The sequence below is a fragment of the Rhinopithecus roxellana genome, chromosome 13, assembly GCF_007565055.1.
Source record: "Rhinopithecus roxellana isolate Shanxi Qingling chromosome 13, ASM756505v1, whole genome shotgun sequence".
Taxonomy (NCBI): domain Eukaryota; kingdom Metazoa; phylum Chordata; class Mammalia; order Primates; family Cercopithecidae; genus Rhinopithecus; species Rhinopithecus roxellana.
The window spans coordinates 10,386,679-10,414,150 of NC_044561.1; the positions used below are offsets into that span (position 1 = coordinate 10,386,679).

The 27,472-nt window shown below is 51.7% G+C and overlaps 2 protein-coding genes across 5 annotated transcripts in view; both read right to left on the reverse strand.

Moving 5' to 3' along the window:
• The window catches only part of HIC2 (HIC ZBTB transcriptional repressor 2), a 35,560-nt gene extending 17,949 nt beyond the window's left edge, over nucleotides 1-17,611 (reverse strand). Inside the window, exon 1 of one of the 4 annotated variants that reach the window (XM_030915165.1) lies at nucleotides 17,422-17,611. Coding sequence is in view for 1 of the 4 variants with exons in the window: in XM_030915167.1 (XP_030771027.1) it covers nucleotides 14,245-14,246 (2 nt within the window). In the remaining 3 variants the exon portion in view is untranslated. Of the gene's footprint in view, nucleotides 1-14,244; nucleotides 14,339-17,421 lie in introns of those variants that run through there. The other 3 variants (XM_010381787.2, XM_030915167.1, XM_030915166.1) reach the window with 3 other exon arrangements.
• Nucleotides 8,729-9,168, reverse strand: LOC115892805 (60S ribosomal protein L41). Its single transcript, XM_030915169.1, has one exon. The coding sequence runs from the start codon at nucleotides 9,120-9,122 to the stop codon at nucleotides 9,045-9,047; it is 78 nt and encodes a 25-aa protein (XP_030771029.1). The 5' UTR covers nucleotides 9,123-9,168; the 3' UTR covers nucleotides 8,729-9,044.
• Nucleotides 17,612-27,472: the final 9,861 nt, after the last annotated feature.

The following is a 27,472-nucleotide window of genomic DNA, read 5'->3' on the forward strand; positions in this document are numbered from 1 at the left end:
GGGCCGCCCAGGTGGAAGGCACTATCATGATCATCTCTCTCACCCCAGGGACACCTTAAAAGGAGGTAACTGAGCCCCAAAGGGAGGCACCCAGCACAGCTGAGTCACAGAGCTGCAGCCATCCAGCCCACGGCTCCAGGAGAGACTCTCCAACTTCACAATTTTAAAATCAACCCTAGCAGCTAATAATTTCTTAATGCCAAGTGAAGACTAGAATTAGAAACAAACAGAAACCCTATCATCTTCTACCATCATTACTTCATAAAAGAAACCATTTCAATGATTGAAGAGCAGGAAGAACTACTGGCAGTCCTGCACCTATGCAGTTCTCCGGGCCTGGCAAAGGCTCGGCAAGTGGCATTAAGGAGCCGCTGCACTGTCTGTACACAACACCGCCTGACCCCCTGGGCTGGGACAAGACTGAGATGACATGCTGAAAGCGAATCCAAAAACACAAAAACACAAAAATTCAACAACAGACACTAAAGATGGGATTTTGATTAGCCAAACAAAGGCTAAAATAGTATCTCCCAGGGATGAAAGGGAAACGGGGATGTTTTTAAACAAGAACAGGACTGTTCCAGAAAGAATAAGAACGTCAAAGCCTATCAGGAAAAAGGTAACACCAAATGTTGGAAAGGCAGTAAGGCAACCAGAAGTCTCACATGCTTTATAATTTTTTATTTTTTTGAGAGAGAGTCTTGCTCTGTCACCCAGGCTGGAGTGCAGTGGCAAGATCTCGGCTCACTGCAACCTCTGCCTCCCAGGTTCAAGCAATTCTCCTGCCTCAGCCTCCCGAGTAGCTGGGATTAGAGAGGAGTGCAGGCGCCATCACACCCAGATAACTTTTGTATTTTTCATAGAGATGGCATTTCACCAACTGGCATTTCACCAGTTGGCTGGTCTCCAACTCCTGGCCTCAAGTGATCTGCCCACCTCAGCCTCCCAAAGTACTGGGATTACAGGCATGAGTCACTGCACCTGGCCAGAAAACTCACATGGTTTAGAAAACTCTTGGCTGCTACAATCTAAAGCTGTGGGCCCAAGGCCTGGGGTGGTGGCCCACGCCTGTAATCTCAGCACTTTGGGAGGCCAAGGTGGGTGGATCGCCTGAGGTCAGGAGTCTGAGACTAGCCTAGCAAACGTGGTGAAACCCCGTCTCTACTAAAAATACAAAAATTAGTGGGGCATGGCGGCAGGCTCCTGTAATCCCAGCTATTTGGAAGGCTGAGGCAGGAGAATCACTTGAACCCAGGAGGCGGAGGTTGCAGTGAGCTGAGATTGCACCACTGCACTCCAGCCTGGAGACAAGAGCAAGACTTCGTCTCTAAATAAATAAAGCAAGCAAGCAAGCAAGCTAGCCAGCTGTGGGCCCAAAAACTCACCCAAGGTATACGCCAGCAAGAATGCACACATATACGCACCAAACAGGCAGGCACACTCATGAAGGCTCAACACTGGAAAACAACTCCTATGGCCACCCTGAGAAGGGGCAGCTGCAGGTGGAAGAGACTATGATCCAGCAGTGAACAGGACAGACATTTAGGTTGAACTGTATGAATTTACCTTTTAGGGGTAAAAACACAGCTGATTGCTGATAATTTCACATGATTTGACTTACAAACAACACAGATGAATCTCTCAAATATACTTTTGAGCAAAGATGCCATGGCCAAAAAGACAATTACAGTTCCATTTGCATACGTTCAAAAAAAGCAGGCAGCACTAATCATATGGGTGGGGGCTGAAGAGTGACTAAAAGCTTCAGGATACATGAGGGGCTTCCAGGGTTGTGTTTCTCACTCTGGATGCTCGTTACAAGGGCATATCATTTGTAAAGAACTCTTAGAGCTATGCACACTTCTTACATAGGACGTCCTTGAATTCAGTCCAGTGCACAGAAACCTTCAGAAGAGAAGCAGAGATCAACTTCATCCTGATCAGCAAGCAGACTCAGTCCAGGCAGCAACCTCTCCTGGACCCCCAACCAATAACAGCAACACAGGAAGCAGAACATTAGCAGGACAGCTGGCAACGCCACAATGTCCAGGATGGAGTGCCCATCCTAGAGGAGGGAGCTCACACAAGCCAGCCAGGAGCCCAGAAACAGAGACACTACTGTAAATCCTTATGAGGAGCAGACTCATGTCTGCTATCTAAAAGACAAAAACCTGATAATGTTTTTAAGTTGTCCTAAGGTCCAATTGACTTTTTTTTTTTTTCTGAGACAGTTTTCCTCTTGTTGCCCAGGCTAGAGTGCGATGGCACAATCTCGGCTCACTGCAACCTCCACCTCCCGGGTTCAAGCAATTCTTCTGCCTCAGCCTCCCGAGTAGCCGGGATTACAGGCATGCACCACTACACCTGGCTAATTTTGTATTTTTAGTAGAGACAGGGTTTCTCCATGTTGGTCAGGCTGACCTGGAACTCTCGACCTCAGGTGATCCGCCGGCCTCCCAAAGTGCTGGGATTACAGGCGTGAGCTACCACACCCAGCCCCAATTGACACTTCTAAAGGAGAAGGGGTTCTACAAATCCTGAAAGGCAACCTCAGGAGAAAAAGGAAATTTGGGAGCACGGCAAGCAAGGTTCAAACAGGACACCAAATAATTCCCAGCAAAAACCTCCAGCAGGTCCTGTTGGCAGCCAGCTAGGGCAGGAGCCAGCTGGGCATATCAAAGGGAGGAAGCCAAGAAGAAAATGGGTGAGGCTCTCAGGGATTTAGAGTCAAAGGAAGCTGCTGGGGAGAAGGTAACAGTCCACTTGTTCCTTCATAAGTAATCAACACACAAACCCCCCATTGCCTCAAATGGCTCAGGAGCTACAGCCAACGATCAAGGATCAAGTTATTTTACTCCAAATAAGGAAAAAAAAGTTATACATTCAGTATCCATTGGAAGTTTTGTGATTTTTTGGAGACAGGGTCTTGCTCTGTCACCCAGGCTGGAGTGTAGTGGCACGATCATAGCTCACTGCAACCTCTAATTTCTGGGCTCAAGGGATCCTCCCGTCTCAGCCTTTTGAGTAGCCGGAACTAAAGGTGCATGCCACAATGCCTAGCCAATTTTTAAAATTTTCTGTAGACACGAGGTCTCACTACGTTTTCCAAGCTGGTCTCAAACTCCTGGGGCTCAAGTGATCCTGCTGCCTCAGCCTTCCAAAATGTTGGGATTACAGGTGTGAGCCACTGTACCAGGCCTTAAAAAGCAATTTTTTACAGATAAAATTGGGCAACTGCTATGGAAAATATTACAATCTATGGCACTGTACCTGAAAAGCCTCCAAGTGTGATACTTTATAGAGAAGGTCTATCCCGTCCAGTAGGAAACTTGAAAGTGTCTAGCAGAGAAGTGTCCAAGAACTCAAAGAATCAGAGAGGGATTCATTTAGACTTGGGGAGAAAAATGCTCACAAAGTTTCACTGCACTTCTAAACTGAGTCTCAGTGGTGCATCAAGGAACTGGATTTAGAGACAGAAAACAAAATAAACTGGCACTTCTCTGCCTCAAGAAGCATAGCTTTGGGGTGAAAAGTCAGCTACTTAGAAGGCAGCAAAAACAAAACCCAGAAAACCACCCAAATGCTCACTGCCAGTAGGACAGGTGATGATGTGTGGATAGTGCCACCCTGGACACTGAAACGGAGAATGGGAACACAGGAACTGCTGCTCCTGGTGTCCCAAGAGTGCAGGGCACCCGGCTCCCAGCGAACTCAGTCAAAATCATTCGCAGTTTCAGGATCCAGACAAAGGTGGGAAACTGACAAAACCCAGAGGATGGCTGACCCACAATTCAGAAGATTGTTGGCTTCTAGAGGGAAGTGGGGATAAGCGCATGGGCTGTCCCAGGAACTTGGGAGGCTATTTCCTACGTGGCCACAAGGGAACAACTGTGTCTCGCTCAGTGGGACACCCACGATTCAACCAATAGTGAGTTTACCACTACCTCTCTGTTCTTTAAGACTGTGCACACAGGGATATACATGTAATTTACCTTTTTTAGTTTGTTTGTTTTGAGTCTTGCTCTGTTGCCCAGGCTGGAGCGCAGTGGCGAGATCTCGGCTCACTGAGACCTCTGCCGCCTGGGTTCAAGCGATTGTCCTGCCTCAGCCTCTCAAGTAGCTGGGATTACAGGCACCCGTCACCACACCAGGCTAATTTTTGTAGTAGATACGGGGTTTCACCATCATGGCCAGGCTGGTCTTGAACTCCTGACATCGTGATCCACCTGCCTCGGCTTCCCAAAGTGCTGGGATTACAGGCGTGAGCTACCGTGCCCAGCCTATTTCCACCTCTGTAACTTCTTAGAGTTCAATGGCTAAGTCTACTAAGGAACCTGAGCCTGCTCTGTGCAGAAGTCTCAAAAGAAAGGAATGTCGGGTGCGGTGGTTCATGCCTCTAATCTGAGCACTCTGGGAGGCTGAGGCAGGAGGATCGCTTGAGTCCAGGTGTTCAAGACCAGATTGGGCAACAGGGCAAGACCCTGTCTCATTGAAAAAAAAAAAGAAAGAGAGAGAGAAAAGAAAGAGGAAAAAAAAAGAGGAGAGACTTTCCTGGTACAGGGAGGAGCTAAATCCCAATCCACAGAGAAGCCAAGAGGCTAAAGCTGAGGTGCACTCACAGAGCACCCCCCTTTCACCGCCTGAGAGGTCACCTGGTCCACAGCCATCAAATGCAGCAGGGCCACACACTTGGGCAGCTATAACAATGCACAAATGAGGGCTTTGGCGGGCTCAGTTCCCACAAGAGATAACCCAGAAAATATCACCCTGTCCTAATCATACAAAGCAAAAGAACCTGGGGCCTCCACACCTAGGGTGGCAGGCAACTCAACAGAAGTTGTCCAGGAGGGAGAAATCCCAGGAAACCTCCCAAGGTCTACAGGGGAAAGAAGGGCAGAATCAGTGCCACTCTAAGAGAAAATATCAGCATCTAGAACACAATCACCCCTCTGCAACCCCTCCAGCCAACCCTCACCTAGTCCCTGTACCCTCCGATTCAGAGTCCAATAACTGAGTTATCTTTCTCAAACACCCATCTCATCAAGCCACTCCCCTGCTTAAAGCTTTCAATGGGCCAGGCGTGGTATCTCACGTCTGTAATCCCAGCACTTGGGGAAGCTGAGGCGGGCAGATCACCTGAGGTCTGGAGTTCGAGCCCAGCCTGACCAACATGGAGAAACCCCCATCTCTACTAAAAATACAAAATTAGCTGAGCATGGTGGCGCACGCCCATAATCCCACCTACTCGGGAGGCTGAGGCAGGAGAATCGCTTAAACCCGGGAAGCGGAAGTTGCAGTGAGCCGAGATCGCGCCATTGCACTCTAGCCTGGGCAATGAGAGCGAAACTATCTCAAAAAAAAAAAGCTTTCAATAAATTTCTGATGCCTGGGATAAAGTCCATGCTCAGGCCTGGCATGCAAAGCACTTCCCACAGGGGTATCAGGCTCACCTCATCCCTTCCACAGACACACCTGAGAGCTCCTGCAGGCTGTACCCTACTCCGGGAGGAGCCTGCCCCCACACGACTCCCTCCTCAGTGAAGCCAGAACTGCTTCTGTCTCCCCGCTCCCAACGTCAGCACCAGCTGCCAAGCCGCTTCCCTCCTGTCTGCCCCCGACCAGCCTACAGACCAGTACCCAAAGTTAGACCCTTTGTCCCAAGCAGCCACAGCACCGGGCATGCAGCAGGCACTCCCAAACATTCATTAGGTGAACAAATGCTGGTCAGAGCCAAGGCTGAGAAGAGATAGAGTGAAACAATATGTGAAAGATAAGGAGGCACGTGGTGAAGAGGGAAATGCCTAGCACCCTCCTTGCCACTGGTTCTAAAATTGTGTTGTTTACATTCTAAAATTAGACAGGACTCCTAAAGAGCATCTGCTTATGTGGCTTCTATGTTACTGTTTTGTGGAGTTTTTTCTGAGACAGAGTCCTGCTCTGTCACCTGGGCTGAAGTGCAGTGGTACAATCATAGCTCACTGCAACCTCGAGCTCCTGGCCTCAAGCCATTCTGCAGCCTCAGCCTCCCAAAGTGCTGGGATTACAGGTGTGAGTCACTGCATCCGGGCTGTTGCAGTATTTGATGTTACCATGTATTACAGTAGTAACCCCTTAATCAGTTTCACTTTCCTCAGCTTGTTATCCTTGGTCAACTGCGGGTAGAAAATAGGTGAGTAAATATGTTAAAGGAAAGAGCATATCCAGCCAGGCGCGGTGGCTCACACCTGTTACCCCGCAGTACTTTGGGAGGCTGAGGCGGGCGGATCGCCTGAGGTCGGGAGTTCAAGACCAGCCTGACCAACATGGAGAAACCCTGTCTTTACTAAAAATACAAAATTGGCCAGGCGTGGTGGCACATACCTACAATCCCAGCTACTAGGGAGGCCGAGGCAAGAGAATCGCTTGAACCTGGGAAGCGGAGGTTGCAGTGAGCCGAGATTGTGCCATTTGCACTCCAGCCTGGGCAACAAGAGTGAAACTCTGTCTCAAAAAAAAAAAAAGGGGGAAAGAGCATATCCACATAACTTTTATAACATATTGTTATAACTGTCCTATTTTATTATTTCCTCACTACACTTAATTCATGAATTAAATTTTAGCACAGGCACGTATGTATAGAAAAAACATCACATATAGGGTTCAGCACTACCCATGGTTCCAGGCCTCCGATGGAGGTTTTGGAACACACCCCCACAGGTAAAGAGAGACTACTTTACACATCACTGTTCTACTTACTGTATTAGAAAAGCAAAATTTTTTTAAAAGGCTGAGCACGGTGGCTCACGCCTGTAATCCCAGTACTTTGGGAGGCCGAGGCAGGTGGATACCTGAGGTCAGGAGTTCGAGACCAGCCTGGCCAACATGGTGAAACCCCATCTCTACTAAAAATACAAAAAATTAGCCAGGCATGGTGATGGGTGCCTGTAATCTCAGCAACTTGGGAGGCTGAAGCAGAAGAAAGGCTTTACCCCAGGGGAGGGTGGGGGGTGGAGGCTGCAGTGAGCCAAGATCGTGCCATTGCACTCCAGCCTGGGCAACAAGAGCGAAACTCTGTTAAAAAAAAAAAAAAATAGGCCGGACGCAGTGGCTCACGCCTGTAATCCTAGCACTTTGGGAGGCCGAGGTGGGTGGATCACCTGAGGCCAGGAGTTTGAGACCAGCCTGGCCAACAAGGTGAAATACAAAAATTAGCCAAATGTGTTGGTGCGTACCTCTAATCCCAGCTATTGGTGAGGCTGAGGCAGCAGAATCACTTGAACCTAGGGAAGCGGAGATTGCAGTGAGCTGAGATCATGCCATTGCACTCCAGCCTGGGCAACAAGAGCAAAACTTCCTCTCAAAAAAAAAAAAAAAAAATAAGCCGAGCACTGTGGCTCACGCTCGTAATCCCAGCACTCTGGGAGGCCGAGGCGGGCAGATCACGAGGTCAAGAGATCCACACCATCCTGGCCAACAGGTGAAACCCCATCTCTACTAAAAAATATATATATACATATACAAAAACTAGCTGGGTGTGGTGGCACGCACCTGTAGCTACTCGGGAGGCTGAGGCAGGAGAATCACTTGAACCCAGGAGGTGAGTGTTGCAGTGAGCAGAGATCGTGCCACTGCACTATAGCTTGGCGACAGAGCAAGACTCCATCTCAAAAACAAAAAAAAAAAAGATAGCGTTGCTTTACACTTTTATAAATCTCTTTAATGTCTGGTCTAACAGAAGTAGCTGGATTCTATCTCCTGCATTCAGTCTGTTAGGATATGTGGTTTTGATTAAAGTCTTTCAAGAAATTTGGCCTTACACAGAAAAAAGGAAGGAGTATTTTAATAACTTTTTCAGATAACCGTGTGTCTATTCTTCATTGATATTACACTAAAGCTTGACAAATGAGTTTTTTAAAAGTTGCTGTGGGCCAGGCGCAGTGGCTCCCACCTGTAATCCTAGCACTTTGGGGGGCCGAGGCAGGCGGATCACCTGAGGTCAGCAGTTTGAGACCAGCCTGGCTAATGTGGTGAAACCCTGTCCCTACTAAAAATACAACAATTAGCCAGGTGTGGTGGCAGATGCCTGTAATCCCAGCTACTCGGGAGGCTGAGGCAGGAGAACTGCGCCACTGTACTCCAGCCTGGGCAACAGAGTGAGACCCCATTTCAAGGAAAAAACAAAAGTTGCTATGTAGGCCAGGTGCAGTGGCTCACGTCTGTAATCCCAGCACTTTGGGAGGCGAAGGCGGGCGATCACAAGGTCGGGAGTTCGAGACCAAAAATTAGCCAGGCGTGGTGGCACGAACCTATAATCTCAGCTACTTCGGAGGCTGAGGCAGTAGAATTGCTTGAACCCAGGAAGCAGAGGTTGCAGTGAGCCAAGATTGTGCCACTACACTCCAGCCTGGGCAAGAGAGAGACTCCATCTCAAAAAAACAAAGTTGCTAAGTAGGCTGGGTGCAGTGGCTCAACACCTGTAATCTCAACACTTTAGGAGGTCGTGGTAGGAGGATTGGCTGAGCCTAGGAGTTCAAGATCAGGGAGACCCCGCCTCTAAAAAAAAAAAAAATTAGCTGGGTGTGGGCATGACTGTGGTCCTAACTACTCGGGAGGCTTAGGCAGGAGGATCATTTGAGCCCAGAAGGTGAGGCTGCACTAAGCCGTGATTACATCATCACTGCACTCCAGCCTAGGCAACTGAGGGAGACCCTATCACCAAAAAAAACAGAAAAAACAAAAAAAAATTTTCTTTTTTTTTTTTTTTTTAATTCTTCAGCTAAAAGAGCGGAAGAGGTGATTTATTTTAGGGTTGTTACACTCGGCCACAAACACAGAAATAGTCCAGAATGTCACAAGTCCAGGGCAGAGGACCAACATGGGCAGTTTTGTTTATGAGCAAGGTGGGTCTCAGAGGTGATCGGCGATCAGAGGGCGATGAAGTTCTAGATCCATTGAGACAAGCTCTAGACAGTAGCATGCAGTCCCACAACTTGTACCAGCATCCCCAGCGCCTGACATTCCATGTTTCTGCTCCTGTGGCCTCCACGATGCAACAAGCTAGCGGTTTACTTGGACCTCTGCCTCATCTTTCTTCTTTTGCGCTTCAGCCTGCGCATTCGCTTCTTCCTCCACTTGGCTCTCATGGCGCAGAGGTTTCCAGAAAAATGGCGCTAAGGCCGAGAGGCAAAAAAAATTTTTTAAAGCCTCATGCCAGGCATGGTGGCTAATGCCTGTAATCCCAGCACTTTGGGAGGCCGAGACGGGCGGATCACGAGGTCAGGAGATCGAGACCATCCTGGCTAACACGGTGAAACCTCGTCTCTACTAAAAAAAAAAATACAAAAAAAAAAAAAAAAAGCCTCATGTATCCTTCCTATTTCATCACACAGAAAAGTAAAAAGATGTGTAATTAAAGGTCTAGATTTAATATTCAGTCATCTGTACTGCCTCCCCTGGACATGTGTAGAACTGGTGGGTCTCAGCTCCCAGGGCTGGCTCACAGTGGGGAACACAACTCTGGCAGTGCAAGTGTCCACCCAGGGCAGGGGCCAGCAATTTTTTTTTTTTTTTTTTGAGATGGGAGTCTCACTCTGTCACCCAGGCTGGAGTGCAGTGGCAAAATCTTGGCTCACTGCAATCTCCGCCTCCCAGGTTCAAGTCATTCTCCTGCCTCAGCCTCCTGAGTAGCTAGGACTACAGGCATGTGCCACCACACGTGGCTAATTTTTGTTTTTAGGGGAGGAAGGGTTTCACCATATTGGCCAGGCTGGTCTGGAACTCCCGACCTCAGATGATCCACCCGCCTTGGCCTTCCAAAGTGCTGGGACTACAGGCGTGAGCCACCCTGTCCGACCTCGTAACTTTTAAATATACTGAAAAAGGCATTGGGGATCCCCGGGGTCTGCAAACAACTTTGAGTCTAACAACTCATTTATAGGCAAGGAGAATGAGGCCTGGAGAGATTAAGAGACTGGCCCACAGAGGAAGCAGGAGTCATCTTTCCACAAAACTGAAGTTCCCCAAAAGCTGCAATCTTGGACAAGGGGCCCACTGCCAAACCTGAGAGTAACAAATTTCAGCAAATAAAAGGAAGTGACATTTCCAATGGCATCCTCGAATACTCTAAGAGGCAGTGCTGGCAGAATCCATCAATAGGCCTCCAGAGGCCTGCCTCTAAGCCAGCAACGCTGCTGAGAGCGGCACTGCCCCTGCAGGGTGTGTGACCAGGACCCTGCTGAGGCCCTGCACCTGGAAGCAGAGGGGGTCGGTGGGGGAGGGGTGCTACCAGGAAGCAAGATGTGCATGCTGCCTGCTGGGGGCATGAAGTCAAAGTCCCCTCCTGCCCAAAGCAGCTAAGCCAGCCCTGCTGCCTTATCAGCATCAACACATGCCTGGAATGTGAGACTTTGGCAACAACCCTCTCCCTTCGGCCAGCACGGGGCTGACGCCTGGTCCCTGGGATCTGGTTCACAGAGGACAACCACCCTGAAGCACCAGAACCCGTACCCCCAGTCCATCTACCAGAAGACAACCTACCAAGAGTCACCCAGAGGAGCTACCCTGCCTGCGTCCCCACACCACCAAGGGCACCTCGTTTGTCCACAAAGAATCTCAAGAGCTCAGCTCTGGTTCCTGCAACGTCCAGACCATCCTCCACATGGCTCTCCTGGAGGTGTTCGGCAAGGGCGCAGGATGCCGTGGGGCAGAAGATTCCCACATACCTGACAGTAAGGAGCTGCGTGTGACTGGAAGGATGAGGACGACCCAGAGAATGCTCTCTGGCCCCTGGTCCTTGGGGAGGAGCAGGGGACCTGCAGGGGACCACCTTCCCACTCTGGGAGCCAGACTCCCTGGCTTTGTCCAGAGCAGCCATCCCACTACCCCACTCAAAATGAAAGTCTCAGCTGCCCTCCAGCCCAAGCACTGCACACAGTAAGGAGTCCTCACTCACAAATGTGTCCAAGGCTTTCACACACTTCACCTGGAGCTCCTCCACCCACTCTCTAGACGTATGACTCTTTAACTTCTCTGAGCCACTTGTACAATGAGGACTGAACAAAATGATGAGGACCGCCGGGCGCGGGGGCTCAAGCCTGTAATCCCAGCACTTTGGGAGGCCAAGACAGGCGGATCACGAGGTCAGGAGATCAAGCCCATCCTGGCTAACACAGTGAAACCCCGTCTCTACTAAAAAATACAAAAAAACTAGCCGGGCGAGGTGGCGGGCGCCTGTAGTCCCAGCTACTTGGGAGGCTGAGGCAGGAGAATGGCATAAACCCGGGAAGCGGAGCTTGCAATGAGCTGAGATCCGGCCACTGCACTCCAGCCTGGGCGACAGAGTGAGACTCCATCTCAAAAAAAAAAAAAAAAAAAAAAAAAAAAATGATGAGGACCACACTGGTGTGTTCTGATAACTGAATCGGGTGTAAAATGCCCACTGCCAGGCTGAGCCCAGGAACGAGCCCAGGATGAGTGCTTACCTACCTCTTCACCACTACCTTCCTGGCCTTCTGTCGGAACTCCGTGGGGACCATCCTCCTCCCATCTTCCAAGCCAAGTTCCCTGGTACCAGCCAGACAGAAACTATAACAGCAGCTGCTTCCACAAAGGGGAAGGGCCATGGGGTCCCGGAGACGGCTGGAGTGAAGGGGCACAAGACCTAGGGCAGGAATCCATCCCCAGATCACTCACTCAGGACAGGACTACCTAGGCCCAGCTACCAAGATGTGCACCACCCCTTCCTTCTCAGCCCCTTTTCCCATCTCCTCTACTGCCCCTGGCCAGGATGCTGTCCCTTCTCTAAAGGGCAAGACCTCCTACCCAGGATGCTGACCAGAACCACACCCAAGGGCCTTACCTGTCCCCTCACATGATAGGCTGCTCCTAGCTGGCAGGAGCTGTCTTATAGCCTCTCTCCCTCAAATACAAACAAAACCCCAGAACAACCCATTGTTCTGTTCCAACAAAGAGGGCCAGGCCTAGCCAGGCCCTACCTGAAGCTCTGCCTCCTGTCCCGCCCCCCTCTTCAGTGCCCTCCCACTCTTCCTTCTCTGCCCCTATTAGTGGCCTCATATACCTTGCCCAGATAACACAGCCCAGGAAAACAACCTCAGGGACAAACCTCTTCTCTTCCAGGGAGAAGAAGGCAGAGGTCCCAGGAGTCCCAGGGGCTCCCATTATTGGCCACCTCCGCTCAACCCAAACTGCACTATGTGAGGCCCCACCAGACTACATACAGGCCAACAAGAGCCCAAGAATGCAGCCAGGAAAGCAGGCCAGGCAGACTCCAAAAGCCCATGCTATAGGGTTAGTAGGACCCACCTCCAGAGGACCTCCCAGGAGAAGCCCCCAGTGCACAAGGTCTAGGTTCCTCCTGCTGTTCACCCTTTGTGCCCAGTAACTACCCAAGAATCGGCATGACTGATTCTACCAATTCATTCACTGGGTAACTGCTGACCCCGCCAGGTCCTCGGAGTAAAGCAGTTAGTGAGCACCGCAGGTAAAAGCGCGGGCTACTCATCCTTCGGCCTGTGGATTCTATTATCAACAAAGACGCATCACCTGCTAGAGAAGCGGTTCTCAAACTCTGCTGCACACCAGGTTCACTTCAAAAGCTTCAGAAAAAGCTAGTACCTTGGGCCCACCCCAGAGACAGGTATAGCCTAAGGTGAGAACCAGGGCACCAGCAGGCAGGCCTCTGCCAGGCAGCATGAACAATAGCATGTGCTGGGTGAATATGCAGCCTGCACTCATCACCCAGAAAAGCCCCACTGTGTCCACACAAGGACAAGTCACCAAAGTCCCAGGCCCCACTCTCCCTGCTCCCTTACTTTGTGAATGAGAGCTCACCAACAGCTTACCATCTCCCGAGTGCTGTGGCCTCACCTCCCGCACCGCAGCAGGGGTGAGAGGGCTGCAAAGGCCATGCAACAGATCCTCCCCCTCAAGGGGGCTCAGGCCTCAGTGTGGTAATGGGAGTGGCCCCTTCCCACACTTGCCAGAGAGAACCCACCCACCCAGAGGAATGAAGCCGAAGCCCAAGCCGCAGGGCAACAGCCCAGGACGGCAGAGGACAAGTCTGTACAGCAGCCACACCCCTGCCAGAGCCAGGAGCTCTTCCATTTCCATAGCAGGCCAACTCTCACCTGGAAGCACCCACCTAACCAAACCCAATCCCTGCCTTCTTTTAGTCACACTGGGAACTGCCACAGGAAGGCTGGGGACTCCACACACTCCCTCCTCACCACACCCCGTGTGTGATCACCCCTAAACAGAAAACATGCACCTAAGATCCTACGATGAGCCACCCACCTCACAAAAAACAGCTGCCTCTAGGTTAGAGGCATCTGGCTGACCCATCCCTGTTCCCTCTCACCATCAGAAGAACCTCAAGTCCCCCTGTTCTAACACTGAGGCTGCACTCCCTCTCTCCACCCACTAACATTACCACAAAAAGAAAAAAGAAACAAAGAAAGAAACAGGAAAATAGAATAGTCAGAAGGAGGGCATCCCCAAAGCCTGGCCACCTTCCCGAGGGTCCCAAGCAGTTTCTTAGGGTCCCTCTCCCCACTCAGTGCTGCCACACCCCTCTCAGGCAGTCTGGCCCTTCCCTCCTGAACTGTGGCGGGCTGGAACCAGCTCCCAGCCTTCCCTCCCTTATCAAGCTCACTGGGGGCCCACACACAGCTCCCACCCCCACCAGCTTTTCTTGCTTTGCCACTCCCAGCTAAAACTGGGCTCAAAGCAAGCAAGCCTGCAGTCCCTCAGTCCCTCGGGCCCAGTCCCTCCTCAGAGCCCTCCCCCCGCCCAGGTCCCTAACCCTTAGGGCAAGGCCCCTCCCAGCAGGAAGCGAACCCTGGTGGTGCCAGGCAGAGTCAAACTGGAAGGGCTGGTTCAGAAGCCCCTAAATGGGAACCAGGACCTCTCTTAGGGAGGGGGCTTTCAGCCCCACTCCTCCCTAGTGGGATCTCAAATCTCTCCAGACACCACACTATATGGGCCTCCACAGGCAGTGGAGTCAACGGCACTTACCCTCCAGCCCCCAAGCAAGCTACTGAACTTCCAAAAGCAGCTCCTTCACGCCTCTAGAGGAGACTAGACCGCGTGCTGAACTGCAAGCGCCTCTATCACTCCACCCAGGCAAGTCTGTGAGCGCCAGAAAGCAGGGGCCAACAAGATTTGGTCTAAACCAAGGGGGCCAGGCACTAAGTTTGTGCTCAGAAAATGTGGAGGAATGAATAAAAAGCTTGAAAAAGAGCCGCATACATGCCTGGCTGGCAGGGGGGTCTTCCAAGCGGGCTTCCCAGCTCACACAGTATCTGTGGGTCCACGTCCTCAGTGCTCTCCAGCTGTCTCCCCTGCCACCCTCTACCCTACCACTGCCTTTTAAAACCCAGCAGCAGTCACTTCCTGGTTAAAACCCCTCCCCTCCAGGCCAACCCAACCCACATGGCATCCAGGGCTCTCAGCCAGCCCACAGCCGGCTCCTCCCACACCACCGCTGTGCCCTCTGCGCTCCGCTAGATGCCAGCCCTTATCACCCCATCTTATAATCATTTGTTGAGTGTCTAAATTCCCTAGGCTGAGCTCCAGAAAACAGTGATACATGAATGTAAACTCAAGTTCTGTTCCCATTGTAGAAACGAGGCAGGAGAGTCAATCACTGCCCAAGGTCACAACGGGAGTAAATGGCAGAGCCAGCAATGCACTACAGACTTTGCGACCAAGTCCAGTTCCCCTCTCACTGCCCCACGGTAGTCCCTCCTCGGCCAGGCTCAGAGGAGACAAGAGGGGAGGAACCTAATTTGTTCTTTCTTCCCGTGATGAAAGCTGCCTCCCAGGCCAGCAAGAGCAGCCCAGGAAGAAGCACCCCACTCTCCCAGGGATCAGGTACTGGGGGCAGCAGGCAAGACAAGGTATGGGGTGGGGCTGACTGCTCAAGGCCAACAGACCAAGCAATAAGGTTGGAACCACAAGTCCCCTGGGTAAACTGAACTTTATTCCTTCCTCACGGCTCTCACTCTCCAGAACTGCCCCGCCAGCTCTTCTCCAGGGGCTAGCTGCTGATTAAATGGCACTTCCCCCACCCCTCAGATCTGACCCCGCAAACAATAAGGACTCGAGGAAGGCAGCAGGCTATCAGCTCAATAATGCAAAACCCTGTTGCTCCTCGTCCACAACAGCTGACTTCAAGTGGACGGGAGGCTGCGCTTATTAACAAAATGAGAAATCTGATCTACGGAAAGAAAACACTATGTGAGGATTAATCCAGGACTGCAGCTTGTGGAGAAGGCTGGGCTGCTGGCCAAGACCGAGGATCGAGGATGGGATCGTGCCTACCTGTCCCCAGAGCAGGTATCATGCAGCACAACAGGACTCATCAGGACTCATCACCCCTGCCCCACCTGCGCCTTCTCTTCTCCTTCCAGCAACTTCACAATCATTTCGGTTTTGCTTTAATTAAAGGCCTGACCCCCTCGGGCTGCTTCTTCCTCTACACAGAGCCAGCAACCAGAGGGAGATTTTTCTTTTCAGGAATCGGTCGTAAAAGCTCAGTGACTAATCTACAAGTTCCAACAACTGGCAGAAAAACACCGCAGGGAGAGGTTGCTGGGCACACAGCAGCACTCAGAGCCAACTGGCCAGAAAAGCTGGGCTACAGGCACTCTACAACCTCCCTCCCCCAACCCGACACCGGCCTGCCGACCCACCTGAGAGCTCTGACCTCCCAAGGCAGGCAGCTGGGGAGCCTCTTCCCAGCCTTCCAAGTCTATTGCTTGTCCTGTGGGACCTAGAGATCTTCACAATCTCAATGGCACAAGACGGAACGTTCACTTCCAGGCAACAATTCTGGGCCACAGGACTCAGTTCAGCCTCCAAGCATCAGACTCCCAGCCCTGTTCTTGGTGTTCAGAACCCACTAAACCAGCAGCCTCGCCACACAGTTTTGTCTCCAGAGGCCAGCTCATCTGTTTTTCAGACTACTACAACAACCCTGCTCCACCAAGCATGCACACTCTCCTTGCCACAGGGCTCCAGACCAACCACATGGCCTGTGCTCCTGAAAATGTCTGCTTGAAGGCCCAGGGAGTCCAGACACTGGCAGATGAGAATGGAGGAAAAGAAGCAAAGCCAGAAACCAGGAAGCAATAAATGCTAGACCCAGAAAGGCCCTAGGTTTGAGTGACCCAGCTCCATCCCTCCATCCTGGATCCTTGAAGGACAGCCTCGAGTTCAACCTATGAGCTCCCAAGGCCCCCCAACTACCTGCCAGCTCTTCGACAGCACAAGAGACACAGCAATCCCCACATCAGTCAACAACCCACCGCCACAGGATTCCTATGGGCAAGGCTCTGCCCCTCCCCCCAGCACATATGTCAGAGGGGTGGCTTCCCTGGGTTACACCCCTCCTGCTGCTGGGGGAGTGGGGGGTCGGCAACATAGCTTTCCAGATGTGCTTGGCAACTCCTACTAGAAAAGACTAGGGGTGCAGGGGATAGAAGACACGGATAAATAACTTTAACGCCGCTCCAACCCATCCGGCTCAGCATTGGGCTCCCTTACACAGGCAGTCCCAGGCAGTTCTGGGTGGGGCCGTTGGGAGCATTATCTGGCCTCATTCCCTCCTCTCCGCAAGTCACTGCCCCCCAGGGAGAGGCATTCCCCCCACCACCACGCACACACCCAGGCCTGTGTGAATATGAACCATCTTGGAAGATAAACAGAGAGTGACAAGCTGGGGCCCCTCAGCCCCCTCCCTCAGCCAGCCGGTCCCTTCCCCCTGCCAGCCGACACCCTCCCCCAAGCCCATCTCTCTTCCTGCCAAGCGGCTGCCTACAGGAGAGGTCTGGGGGCAGGGCAGCGAGCCCACCAGCCGCAGAGCCTGGCCCTCTGGGAGCGGCCCCTCCAGGCCCGCCCCTGGCCCTGCCGTGGCCAGTCTTCCCCCGGGGAGGAGGCAAGAGGAAAGGAGACCGCAGACAGTGCAAGACCGCAGTTCTGGAAGTCGCAAAATCCTCCAGCGAGGGGGCGGCCGCGGGCGCAGGGCCGTTTGCATAATGGGAGCCCTCCCGCCTGTCAGGCAGCGCAGCTCGCCCGACGCTGTTCGGATTAGATTGCTAATGAAAAGGCACAAAGAGCCGGCGCCCGCTCGCCCGCCGACCCCCGCTCCGCAGACCCGCGCCTCCTGGGCCTGGCGCGGCCCCGTGGGCTTTGTGCCCCGGGTGCCCCACCGCCCGCGCCCCTCCGGGTATCTGGCCCACAAAGCCCGGGCCTGCCAGGGGTCCCGCGTGCGCCCCCGCCCAGGCCCGCCAGACGCGAGCGCGTCCCCCACGCGCGCAGTCCCACGTCGCCCGGGCGCGCGCGCGCCCACGCCCCTCTCTCCGGGGACGCGCCCGGCTCGCGGCCCGCGCCCCGCGACCCCCGCCCCCCAAGGCCGCCCCTCACCTCGTGTGCGTCGGCGGCGGCGCTCCGCCCGCCGGCCGGCCGGCCCTACCAGCGGCCCTTGTCCTCAGCGCCCGGCTCGCGCCGCACGCGTCCGCCCCGTCCGTCTGCCGCCGGCCCGGCTCGGCTCCCCGCCCAGCGCGCCCCGAGCGCCGCTCACAGCCGCCCGCCCAGCGCCATCTTGGAAGCTTGTGACGTCGGCGCCGCCCGCTCACCCCTGACCCACATCTGAATGGGCGAGCAGCGGGGCGGAGCCAGGGGGCGCTAGGGGGCGGGGCCTGCGAACCGGGGCGGGCCCTGCGGGGGCGGGGCCGGCGCCGGCGCCGGCAAGCGGTCCGAATACTAGGCGGGGCGGGCTGCCGAGGTCCGGCGCCGTGGGGGAGGGGAGCGCGGGAGGAGCCGGGGACCCAGACCCCGGACATCTAACCGGATCCCGACCTCAACGCCAGGGCAGGACCGCGAACTCGCCCCCGAAATACCCGGACCGCATACCCGCCCCCGGGACAGGGACCCGGGCCCCCCGCCACAGGCTGACGCCCATCCCCTCAAACTCAGATGGACTTACTCCGTTTTAGCCCTACCCTGACTCCTAGGATCCCCGAATTAGGGACCTCTATCGGCCTACGCGCCCCCTCCCCGACCCCCTTGCGACCCCTGCTCGACGCTCCTTGCGGTTGCGCGAGGCTCAAAGGCGCAGCCAGCAGTGACTGCAAGCTCGGGGGTCTGGGCTCCTGGGGAGGCCCGGGCTGGTTGGGTGCAAAGAGAAGGGGCGCCCCTTCCCTGACACCAGCGCCCCTTGGGCCCCCGCGCGCGCACCCCCGCGTGCCCTACCTGCTCCGAAGGCGCGGAGGACCCAGCGCGCTGCGCTCAGCCAGCCCCTTCCGGTGGCCGCAGGCCCCAGGGGTCAAGCGCCTGCCCAAGCCGGCCCACCAGGACCCGGGCTCCCGGCCGCCATACAGATGGCCATCCCAGGGGCTGGGCTGGCCTGAGCCGCCACTGCTTCTCTAGGGAGCTACTTAATGGACCTCTCTCTACTTTGAACACCAGACAAAGGACCACACCACTATCGAGGTCGCCCAAGTCCAAGAGGAGCACAGGTCTGCCTTACAGGGAAGTTGTGCTCCAGCTCCAGTCAAGATTAAAAGCCAGTTCCAATAACCCTTTGCCAAGCTGATTATGCAACCTTTCTTTCCTAATCGACGTATAGGTTTAGTGTCATGCTAACAACATTTCTTAGGCTTCACAAAATTCTTAGTTCACCTGGGAAACTAAATAGTCGAAAATAGCTATCGTTTTCCCCCCTTGGAAACAAAAGAAGGCATGAAGGTAGACTTGCCCTAACAGATGTCAAAAGAAATTGTAAAGCTACCGCAGGCATTTCAGTGTGGTACGGAACAAGAAATAGAATAGAAAGCCTAGAAACATCCTAGAAATGGTAAGAACACAATAGATGAAAAAGGAAATATCAAACATCTGTGAAGAAAAAAAAGAGATATCAAACATCCTTGAAGAAGAAAAGGAATATTCCACAAATAGAGCCCAGCAGAGGACTCACTATTTGAAGGAACGACTGAAAAAAAAAAAGTCAACCATTCTGCTAACCCAAGACATATAAATTAAAACTATAAGAAGCTGGGTTTTCTACTAAACAAATTAAAAATCAGTTTCAAATGACAACCTTCAAACACAGGGTCTGGTAGGTAATCACTCTTATCAGTCTTATACTGTTGGAAGCACATAAATCGCCTCAAAATTCCTGGACATGAGTTTGGCGGCATGAGTCAAAAGGTTTTTTTTGTTTGTTTGTTTTGTTTTGTTTCTTGACACTCAGAGTCTCACTCTGTTGCCCAGGCTGGAGTGTAGCCTCAAACTCCTGGGATCAAGTGATCCTCCTGCCTCTCAAAATGCTGGAATTACAGGCTAAGCCAACGCACCTGGCCCCAAAAATATTTTAAAATAATTATACCCTCTCAAACCAGTATTCCAGGATTCTGTTCTGGGGAAATTAACCACATTTACAGACCACGTACTTATTATCTGTCTCTCTACCCCTAAGTAAGTTTGTACCTGTAAGTTTGGAACCCTTGCCTAGGAGCATACATGAGACAACAGGCATTCAACGGTCCCTTGTTTCGTCTGCATTTGAAAACTAATGTGGCTGCCTCATGCCTGTAATTGTAGCACTTTCGGAGGCCAAGGCCAGACTTTGAGACCACCCTGGCCAACATGGTGAAACCCGGTCTCTACTAAAAATACAAAAATTAGCCGGATGTCATGGTGCATGGTGCATGCGTCTAGTCCCAACTACTACACGAGACACGAGAATCACTTGAATCTGGGAGGCTGAGGTTGCAGTGAGCTGAGATCATGCCATGACACTCCAGCCTGGGCAACAGAGGGAGACTTGGTCTCAAAAAACAATGCAAAAGATAACTAATATACAACAATATTTTTTAAGTGTCATGTATAATAATGAAAAAAAGCATAAACAAATGTCTCATAATGGGGTTAAATAGTCCACATAATGGAATGTGGATTAGGCCAGGAGTAATGGCTCATGCCTATAATCCCAGCATTTTGGGAGGGTGAGGCGGGCGGATTACCTGAGGCTGGGAGTTCCTAGACCAGCCTGACCAATATGGAGAAACCCCATCGCTACTAAAAATACAAAAAGTTAGCTGGGTGTGATTGAGCATGCCTGTAATCCCAGCGACTCAGGAGACTGAGGAAGGAGAATCGCTTGAACCCGGGAGGCGGAGGTTGCAGTAAGCCAAGATCACACCATTGCACTCCAGCCTGGGCAACAAAAGCAAAACTCCACCTCAAAAAAAAAAAAAAAAAAATTAGCCAGGCATGGTGTCACATGCCTGTAGTCCCAGCCACTCAGCAGGCTAAGGCACAGCATGAGAATTGCTTGAACACGGGAGGCAGAGGTTGCAGTGAGCCGAGGTGGCACCGCTGCACTCCAGCCTGGGCGACAGAGTGGGACTCCATTAAAAGTAAATAAATAAGGCGGGGAGCAGTGGCTTACGCCTGTAATCCCAGCACTTTGGGAGGCTCAGGTGGGCGGATCACGAGGTGAGGAGTTCAACATCAGTCTGGCCAAGATGGTGAAACCCCATTTCTACTAAAAATACAAAAATTAGCCAGGCGTGGTGACAGACACCTGTAATCCCAGCTACTTGGGAGGCTGAGACAGAGAATTGCTTGAACCCAGGAGGTGGAGGTTGCAGTGAGCCCAGATCACACCACTGTACTCCAACCTGGGCGACAGAGACTCAGTTTCAGAAATTAATTAATTAATTAATTAAATTTAATAAATAGGACGGGCACGGTGGCTCACTCCTGTAATTCCAGCACTTTGGGAGGCTGAGGCGGGTGGATCACCCAAGGTCAGGAGTTTGAGACCAGCCTGGCCAACATGGTAAAACCCTGTCTCTACTAAAAATTCAAAATTAGCTGGGCACGGTGGCGCAGGCCTATAATCCCAGCTACTTGGGAGGCTGAGGCAGGAGAATTGCTTGAACTCCAGAGGCAGACGTTGCAGTGAGCTGAGATCCTGCCATTGCACTTCAGCCTGGGTGACAAGAGTAAAACTCTGTCTCCAAAAATAATAATGATAATAATAAATAAATCCATACATTTTTTAATTAAAAAATAAAATCTTTATTACTTTTTTTTTGAGACAGAGTCTTACTCTGCCGTCCAGGCTGGAGTGCAGCGGCATCATCTTGGCTCACTGAAACCTCTGCCTCCTAGGTTCAAGCAATTCTCTGCCTCAGTCTCCTGAGTAGCTGGGATTACAGGCACCCACCACCACGCCGGCTAATTTTTGTATTTTTAGTGGAGATGGGGTTTCACCATCTTGGCAAGGCTGGTCTGGAACTCCTGACCTCATGATCCACCAGCCTTGGCCTCCCAAAGTGCTGGGATTACAGGTGTGAGCCACCGCGACCAGCCAAAAATAATTAAAAAAAAAAAAAAAAAAGAGGGCCGGGCGCAGTGGCTCAAGCCTGTAATCCCAGCACTTTGGGAGGCCGAGACGGGCGGATCACGAGGTCAGGAGATTGAGACCATCCCGGCTAACACGGTGAAACCCCGTCTCTACTAAAAAATACAAAAAACTAGCCGGGCGAGGTGGCGGGTGCCTGTAGTCCCAGCTACTCGGGAGGCTGAGGCAGGAGAATGGCGTAAACCCGGGAGGCGGAGCTTGCAGTGAGCTGAGATCTGGCCACTGCACTCCAGCCTGGGTGACAGAGCGAGACTCCGTCCCAAAAAAAAAAAAAAAAAGGCCAAGTGCAGTGACTCACACCTATAATCCCGACACTTTGGAAGACTGAGGCAGGAGGATCACTTGAGGTCAGGAGTTCGATACCAGCCCGGCCAACATGGTGAAACCCCATCTCTACTAAAAATACACATAAAAATATTAGCCAGTCATGGTGGCACACCCCTGTAGTCCCAGCTACTCGGGGGACTGAGGCAGCAGGATCACTTGAACCCAGGAGGTGGAAGTTTCAGTGAGCCAAAATCGCACCACTGCACACTGCAGCCTGGGCAACAGAGCTAGACCCTGTCTTTAAAAAAATCGTATTTTTTATACAAAAATATTAGCCGGGCGTGGTGGTGGGCACCTGTTGTCCCAGCTACTCGGGAGGTTGAGGCAGGAGAAGGGCATGAACCTGGAAGGCAGAGCTTGCAGTGAGCCGAGATCCTGCCACTGCATTCCAGCCTGGGCAACAGAGTGAGACTCTGTCTCAAAAAAAAAAATTGTAGTTTTTAAATGCATGCAAAAATATTCATACATGGAAAAGTAACTGTAGAAAATAAATCAAAAATATAGGCCGGGCGCGGTGGCTCAAGTCTGTAATCCCAGCACTTTGGGAGGCTGAGACGGGCGGATCACAAGGTCAGGAGATCAAGACCATCCTGGCTAAGCCGGTGAAACGCCGTCTCTACTGAAAAATACAAAAAACTAGCCAGGCGAGGTGGTGAGCGCCTGTAGTCCCAGCTACTCGGGAGGCTGAGGCAGGAGAATGGCGTAAACCCGGGAGGTGGAGCTTGCAGTGAGCTGAGATCCGCCCACTGCACTCCAGCCTGGGCGACAGAGCGAGACTCTGTCTCAAAAATATATATATATTTACAGACGTTCTCCCTGGAAGTTGGGAATTTTTTTCTTTTTTTTTTTTTTTTTTTTTTTTTTTTTTTTTTTTTTTTTGAGGCGGAGTCTCGCTCTGTCGCCCGGACTGGAGTGCAGTGGCCGGATCTCAGCTCACTGCAAGCTCCGCCTCCCGGGTTTACGCCATTCTCCTGCCTCAGCCTCCCGAGTAGCTGGGACTACAGGCGCCCGCCACCTCGCCCGGCTAGTTTTTGTATTTTTAGTAGAGACGGGGTTTCACCGTGTTAGCCAGGATGGTCTTGAACTCCTGACCTCGTGATCCGCCCGTCTCGGCCTCCCAAAGTGCTGGGATTACAGGCTTGAGCCACCGCGCCCGGCCGGGAATTTTTTTCTATACATGTATACTTTAGTGTGTTATTTTTATTTTATGAAAGTAACATTTCTTTTTTTTTTTTTTTTGAGACCAAAACCTCGAACTCCTGACCTCCAGTGATCCACCCGCCTCGGCCTCCCTAAGTGCTGGGATTACAGGTGTGAGCCACTACACCCAGCCTACAGTGTGGTGCTATTAAAAAATATTTTTGGCCGGGCACGGTGGCTCAAGCCTGTAATCCCAGCACTTTGGGAGGCTGAGACGGGTGGATCACGAGGTCAGGAGATCGAGACCATCCTGGCTAACACGGTGAAACCCCGTCTCTACTAAAAAAAACACACAAAAAAACTAGCCGGGCGAGGTGGCGGGTGCCTGTAGTCCCAGCTACTCGGGAGGCTGAGGCAGGAGAATGGTGTAAACCTGGGAGGCAGAGATTGCAGTGAGCCTAGATTATGCCACCGCACTCCAGCCTGGGCGACAGAGCAAGACTCCATCTCAAAAAAAAAAGAAAAAAAAAAAGAAATAGAAAGAAAGAACGAACGAACGAAAGAAAGAAAGAAAAAAAATAAATAAATAGCAGATTTCAAAAAGTTGTTCTCCCTGGCAGCCACCCAGTAAAGCTACATCTGGGCGGAAGGTAATATGGAAATATAAAAACTACAGATTAACAGGGATGGGAGGACCCGCCAGAAATGGGTTCATTTTGTGTCCTGACTCCCTCCGGATTCTCTGTGTGTCTAGTCCAGGATCTAACCACTATGATCTGCTTTCCTCATCCATTTGGGAATCAGGGCACCACGGCCTTGGGAGGCTTGAATGACATGAGGTTAGGCAGAGCACGGAACTCAGGCTCTGGTGAGCCCTGGTGTGGTGACTATGATTCTTGGTCATATAGGAAGGATCAATTAGAGCTGATTTGTTATTTTATCATTATCTGTTTTCAATAAAAACAGAAAGAAAACAAATATTAAAAATATCCCCAAACAGTAAATTTCAGCTTTTTATCATGACAGCTAGGTTTAGCATTTAACAGTATTCCCAAATTTGAATTTCAGATAAACAACCAGTAATTCTTTTTTTTTTTGAGATGGAGTCTCGCTCTGTCACCCGGGCTGGAGTGCAGTGGGCGGATCTCAGCTCACTGCAAGCTCCACCTCCCGGGTTTACGCCATTCTCCTGCCTCAGCCTCCCAAGTAGCTGGGACTACAGGCACCCGCCAACTCACCCGGCTAGCTTTTTGTATTTTTTTTAGTAGAGACAGGGTTTCACTGTGTTAGTCAGGATGGTCTCGATCTCCTGACCTCGTGATCCGCCCGTCTCGGCCTCCCAAAGTGCTGGGATTATAGGCTTGAGCCACCGCGCCCGGCCACAACCAGTAATTCTTTAGTATAAGTATGTCCCATACAATATCACTTCTCACCTTCCCATATCCCAAACTCAAGACACCTTATATACGCCATGATTTCTCCTGCCATCTCTGGGCATTCACACTACGGCCCCTCCTGTCCAGGTCACCCTTTTCCCTTCTCCCACCTGTGCCTGGTGAACGACTCAGTTCAGACATCATCTCTTTTTTTTTTTTTTCTGTTGAGACGGAGTCTCGCTCTGTGGCCCAGGCTGGAGTGCAGTGGCCGGATCTCAGCTCACTGCGAGCTCCGCCTCCCGGGTTTACGCCATTCTCCTGCCTCAGCCTCCCGAGTAGCTGGGACTACAGGCGCCCGCCACCTCGCCTGGCTAGTTTTTTTTTTTTTTTTTTTTTTTGTATTTTTAGTAGAGACGGGGTTTCACCGTGTTAGCCAGGATGGTCTCGATCACGGGTCGTGATCCGCCCGTCTCGGCCTCCCAAAGTGCTGAGATTACAGGCTTGAGCCACCGCACCCGGCCGGCATCATCTCTTTTTTTTTTTTTTTTTTTTTTTTTTTTTTTTTTTTTTTTGAGACGGAGTCTCGCTCTGTCGCCCGGGCTGGAGTGCAGTGGCCGAATCTCAGCTCACTGCAAGCTCCGCCTCCCGGGTTTACGCCATTCTCCTGCCTCAGCCTCCCGAGTAGCTGGGACTACAGGCGCCCGCCACCTCACCCGGCTAGTTTTTTGTATTTTTTAGTAGAGACGGGGTTTCACCATGTTAGCCAGGATGGTCTCGATCCTCTGACCTCGTGATCCGCCCGTCTCGGCCTCCCAAAGCGCTGGGATTACAGGCTTGAGCCACCGCGCCCGGCCATCGGCCGGCATCATCTCTTATAGGAAGTCTCCTGTGATCCCAGGCTAATCACCCTGATACAGTGCTAAAATACTGCTGAGCAGTTGACATGAGGGCAGAAAGCCTTGGTCTTGTTCACTCTTGTACCCAGCTTATCGATGGCACCAAGTAGGTACTCAATTAAAAGTCAAATGAGGGGCCAGGCTCGGTGGCTCACGCCTGTAATCCCAGAACTTTGAGAGGCCGAGGCGGGTAGATCACCTGAGGTTGGGAGTTCGAGACCAGCCTGGCCAGCATGGTGACACTCCATCTCTACTAAAAGTGCAAAAATTAGCCAGTCGTGGTGGCAGGCGCCTGTAATTCCAACTACTGGGGAAGCTGAGGCAGGAGTATCACTCGAACCCGGGAGGGAGAGGTTGTAGTGAGCCAAGATTATGTCATTGCACTCCAGCCTAGGCAACACAGTGAGACTCCATCCCCCCAAAAAAAAAAAAAAAAAAGTCAAATGAGGTCGAGCACAGTGGTTCATGCCTATAATCCCAGCACTTTGGGAGACTGAGGCAGGAGGATCACCTGATGTCAGGAGTTCAAGACCAGTCTGGCCAACATGTGAAATCCGGTTTCTACTAAAAATACAAAACATTAGCCGGGTATGGTGACGCATGCCTGTAATCCCAGCTATTTGGGAAGCCAAGGCAGGAGAATCACTTGAACCCGGGAGGCAGAGGTAGCAGTGAGGTGAGATCATGCCACTGCACTCCAGCCTGGGCTACAGACCAAGACTCCGTCTCAAAAAAAAAAAAAAAAAAAAAAAAAAAAGTCAAATGAGGCTACTCATGGTCGCTGGCGCCTATAATCCCAGCACTCTGGGAAGTCAAGGCAGGAGGATTGCTTGAGTCCAGAAGTTTGATACCAGCCTGGGCAACATAGTGACATTTCATCTCTACAAAAAATTTTAAAAATTAGCCGGGTGTGGTGGCACTCATCTATAGTCCTAACTACTTGGGAGGCTGAGGTAAGAGGATTGCTTGAGCCCAAGAATTCGAGGTTGCAGTGAGCTATACTTGAGCCATTGTACCATAGCTGGGCAACAGCCAGACGCTGTTTCAAAAAAAAAAAAAAAAAATTAGCCAGGCATGGTGGCATGCACCTATAGTCCCAGCTACTCAGGAGGCTGAGGCAGGAGGACCATTTTAGCCCAGGAATTTGATGCTGCACTAAGCCAAGGTCACATCACTGCACTCCAGCCTGGGAGACTGTGTGAGACCCTGACTCTAAAAAAAATAATAATAATAATGAAAATGAAAGTCAAATGAATGAGGCCAGGGGTGGTGGCTCATGCCTGTAATCCTAGCACTTTGGAAGGCTGAGGTGGGTGAGTCAGCTGAGCCCTGGCGTTACGGACCAGCCTGGGCAACATGGCGAAACCCTGTCTCTAAAAATACGAAAAGGAAAAAATCCAGGCGTTGTGGTGTGTGCTTGAAGTCCCAGCTACTGAGGAGGCTGAGGTGGGAGAATAGCTTGAGCCCAGGAGGTCAAGGCTGCAGTGAGCTGAGATTGCATCACTGCAGCCTAGCCATGATGACAGGGCAAGACCCAGTCTTAAAAAAAGAAAGAAAAAAAGTCCAATGAATGAATTTCCTCCCAATTCCCCCTTCCTTCCTGTCACAATGCATCCTGCTGGTGCTTCAGAGCCATATAAACTCATTCATTCATTTTTAGATTCATTCATGTCACAGGGAGTGCCATGCAGGCAGCATACACAGGTCCCGTAACCAGGAGGTAGAATCTCTCTTATATAAGAGCAACAATCCCACTCAAATTCTGATTGCTGATTTTGGCTCCCAACACTGAGTTTTCACTCTGTGTGGGCAAAGCACTTTTCTCACATGCACTAGCTGTTTCTCAACACCACCTGGGGGGGTGTTCATACTACCCCACTTCACAGATGAGAAAACCAAGGTTAGAGAAGTTAAGTTGGCCAGGCGCGGTGGCTCAAGCCTGTAATCCCAGCACTTTGGGAGGCCTAGACGGGTGGATCACGAGGTCAGGAGATTGAGACCATCCTGGTCTACACGGTGAAACCCCGTCTCTACTAAAAAATACAAAAAACTAGCCTGGCGAGATGGCGGGTGCCTGTAGTCCCAGCTACTCGGGAGGCTGAGGCAGGAGAATGGTGTAAACCCGGGAGGCGGAGCTTGCAGTGAGCCGAGATCACGCCACTGCACTCCAGCCTGGGCGACAGAGCTAGACTCCGTCTCAAAAAAAAAAAAAAAAAGTGCTGAAGGAGAAGTTAAGTCACCTGCCCAAGGTCCCTAGCTAAGCTCAGACTCCAGCCCCTCAGACTGACATGAGCTCAGTTCAC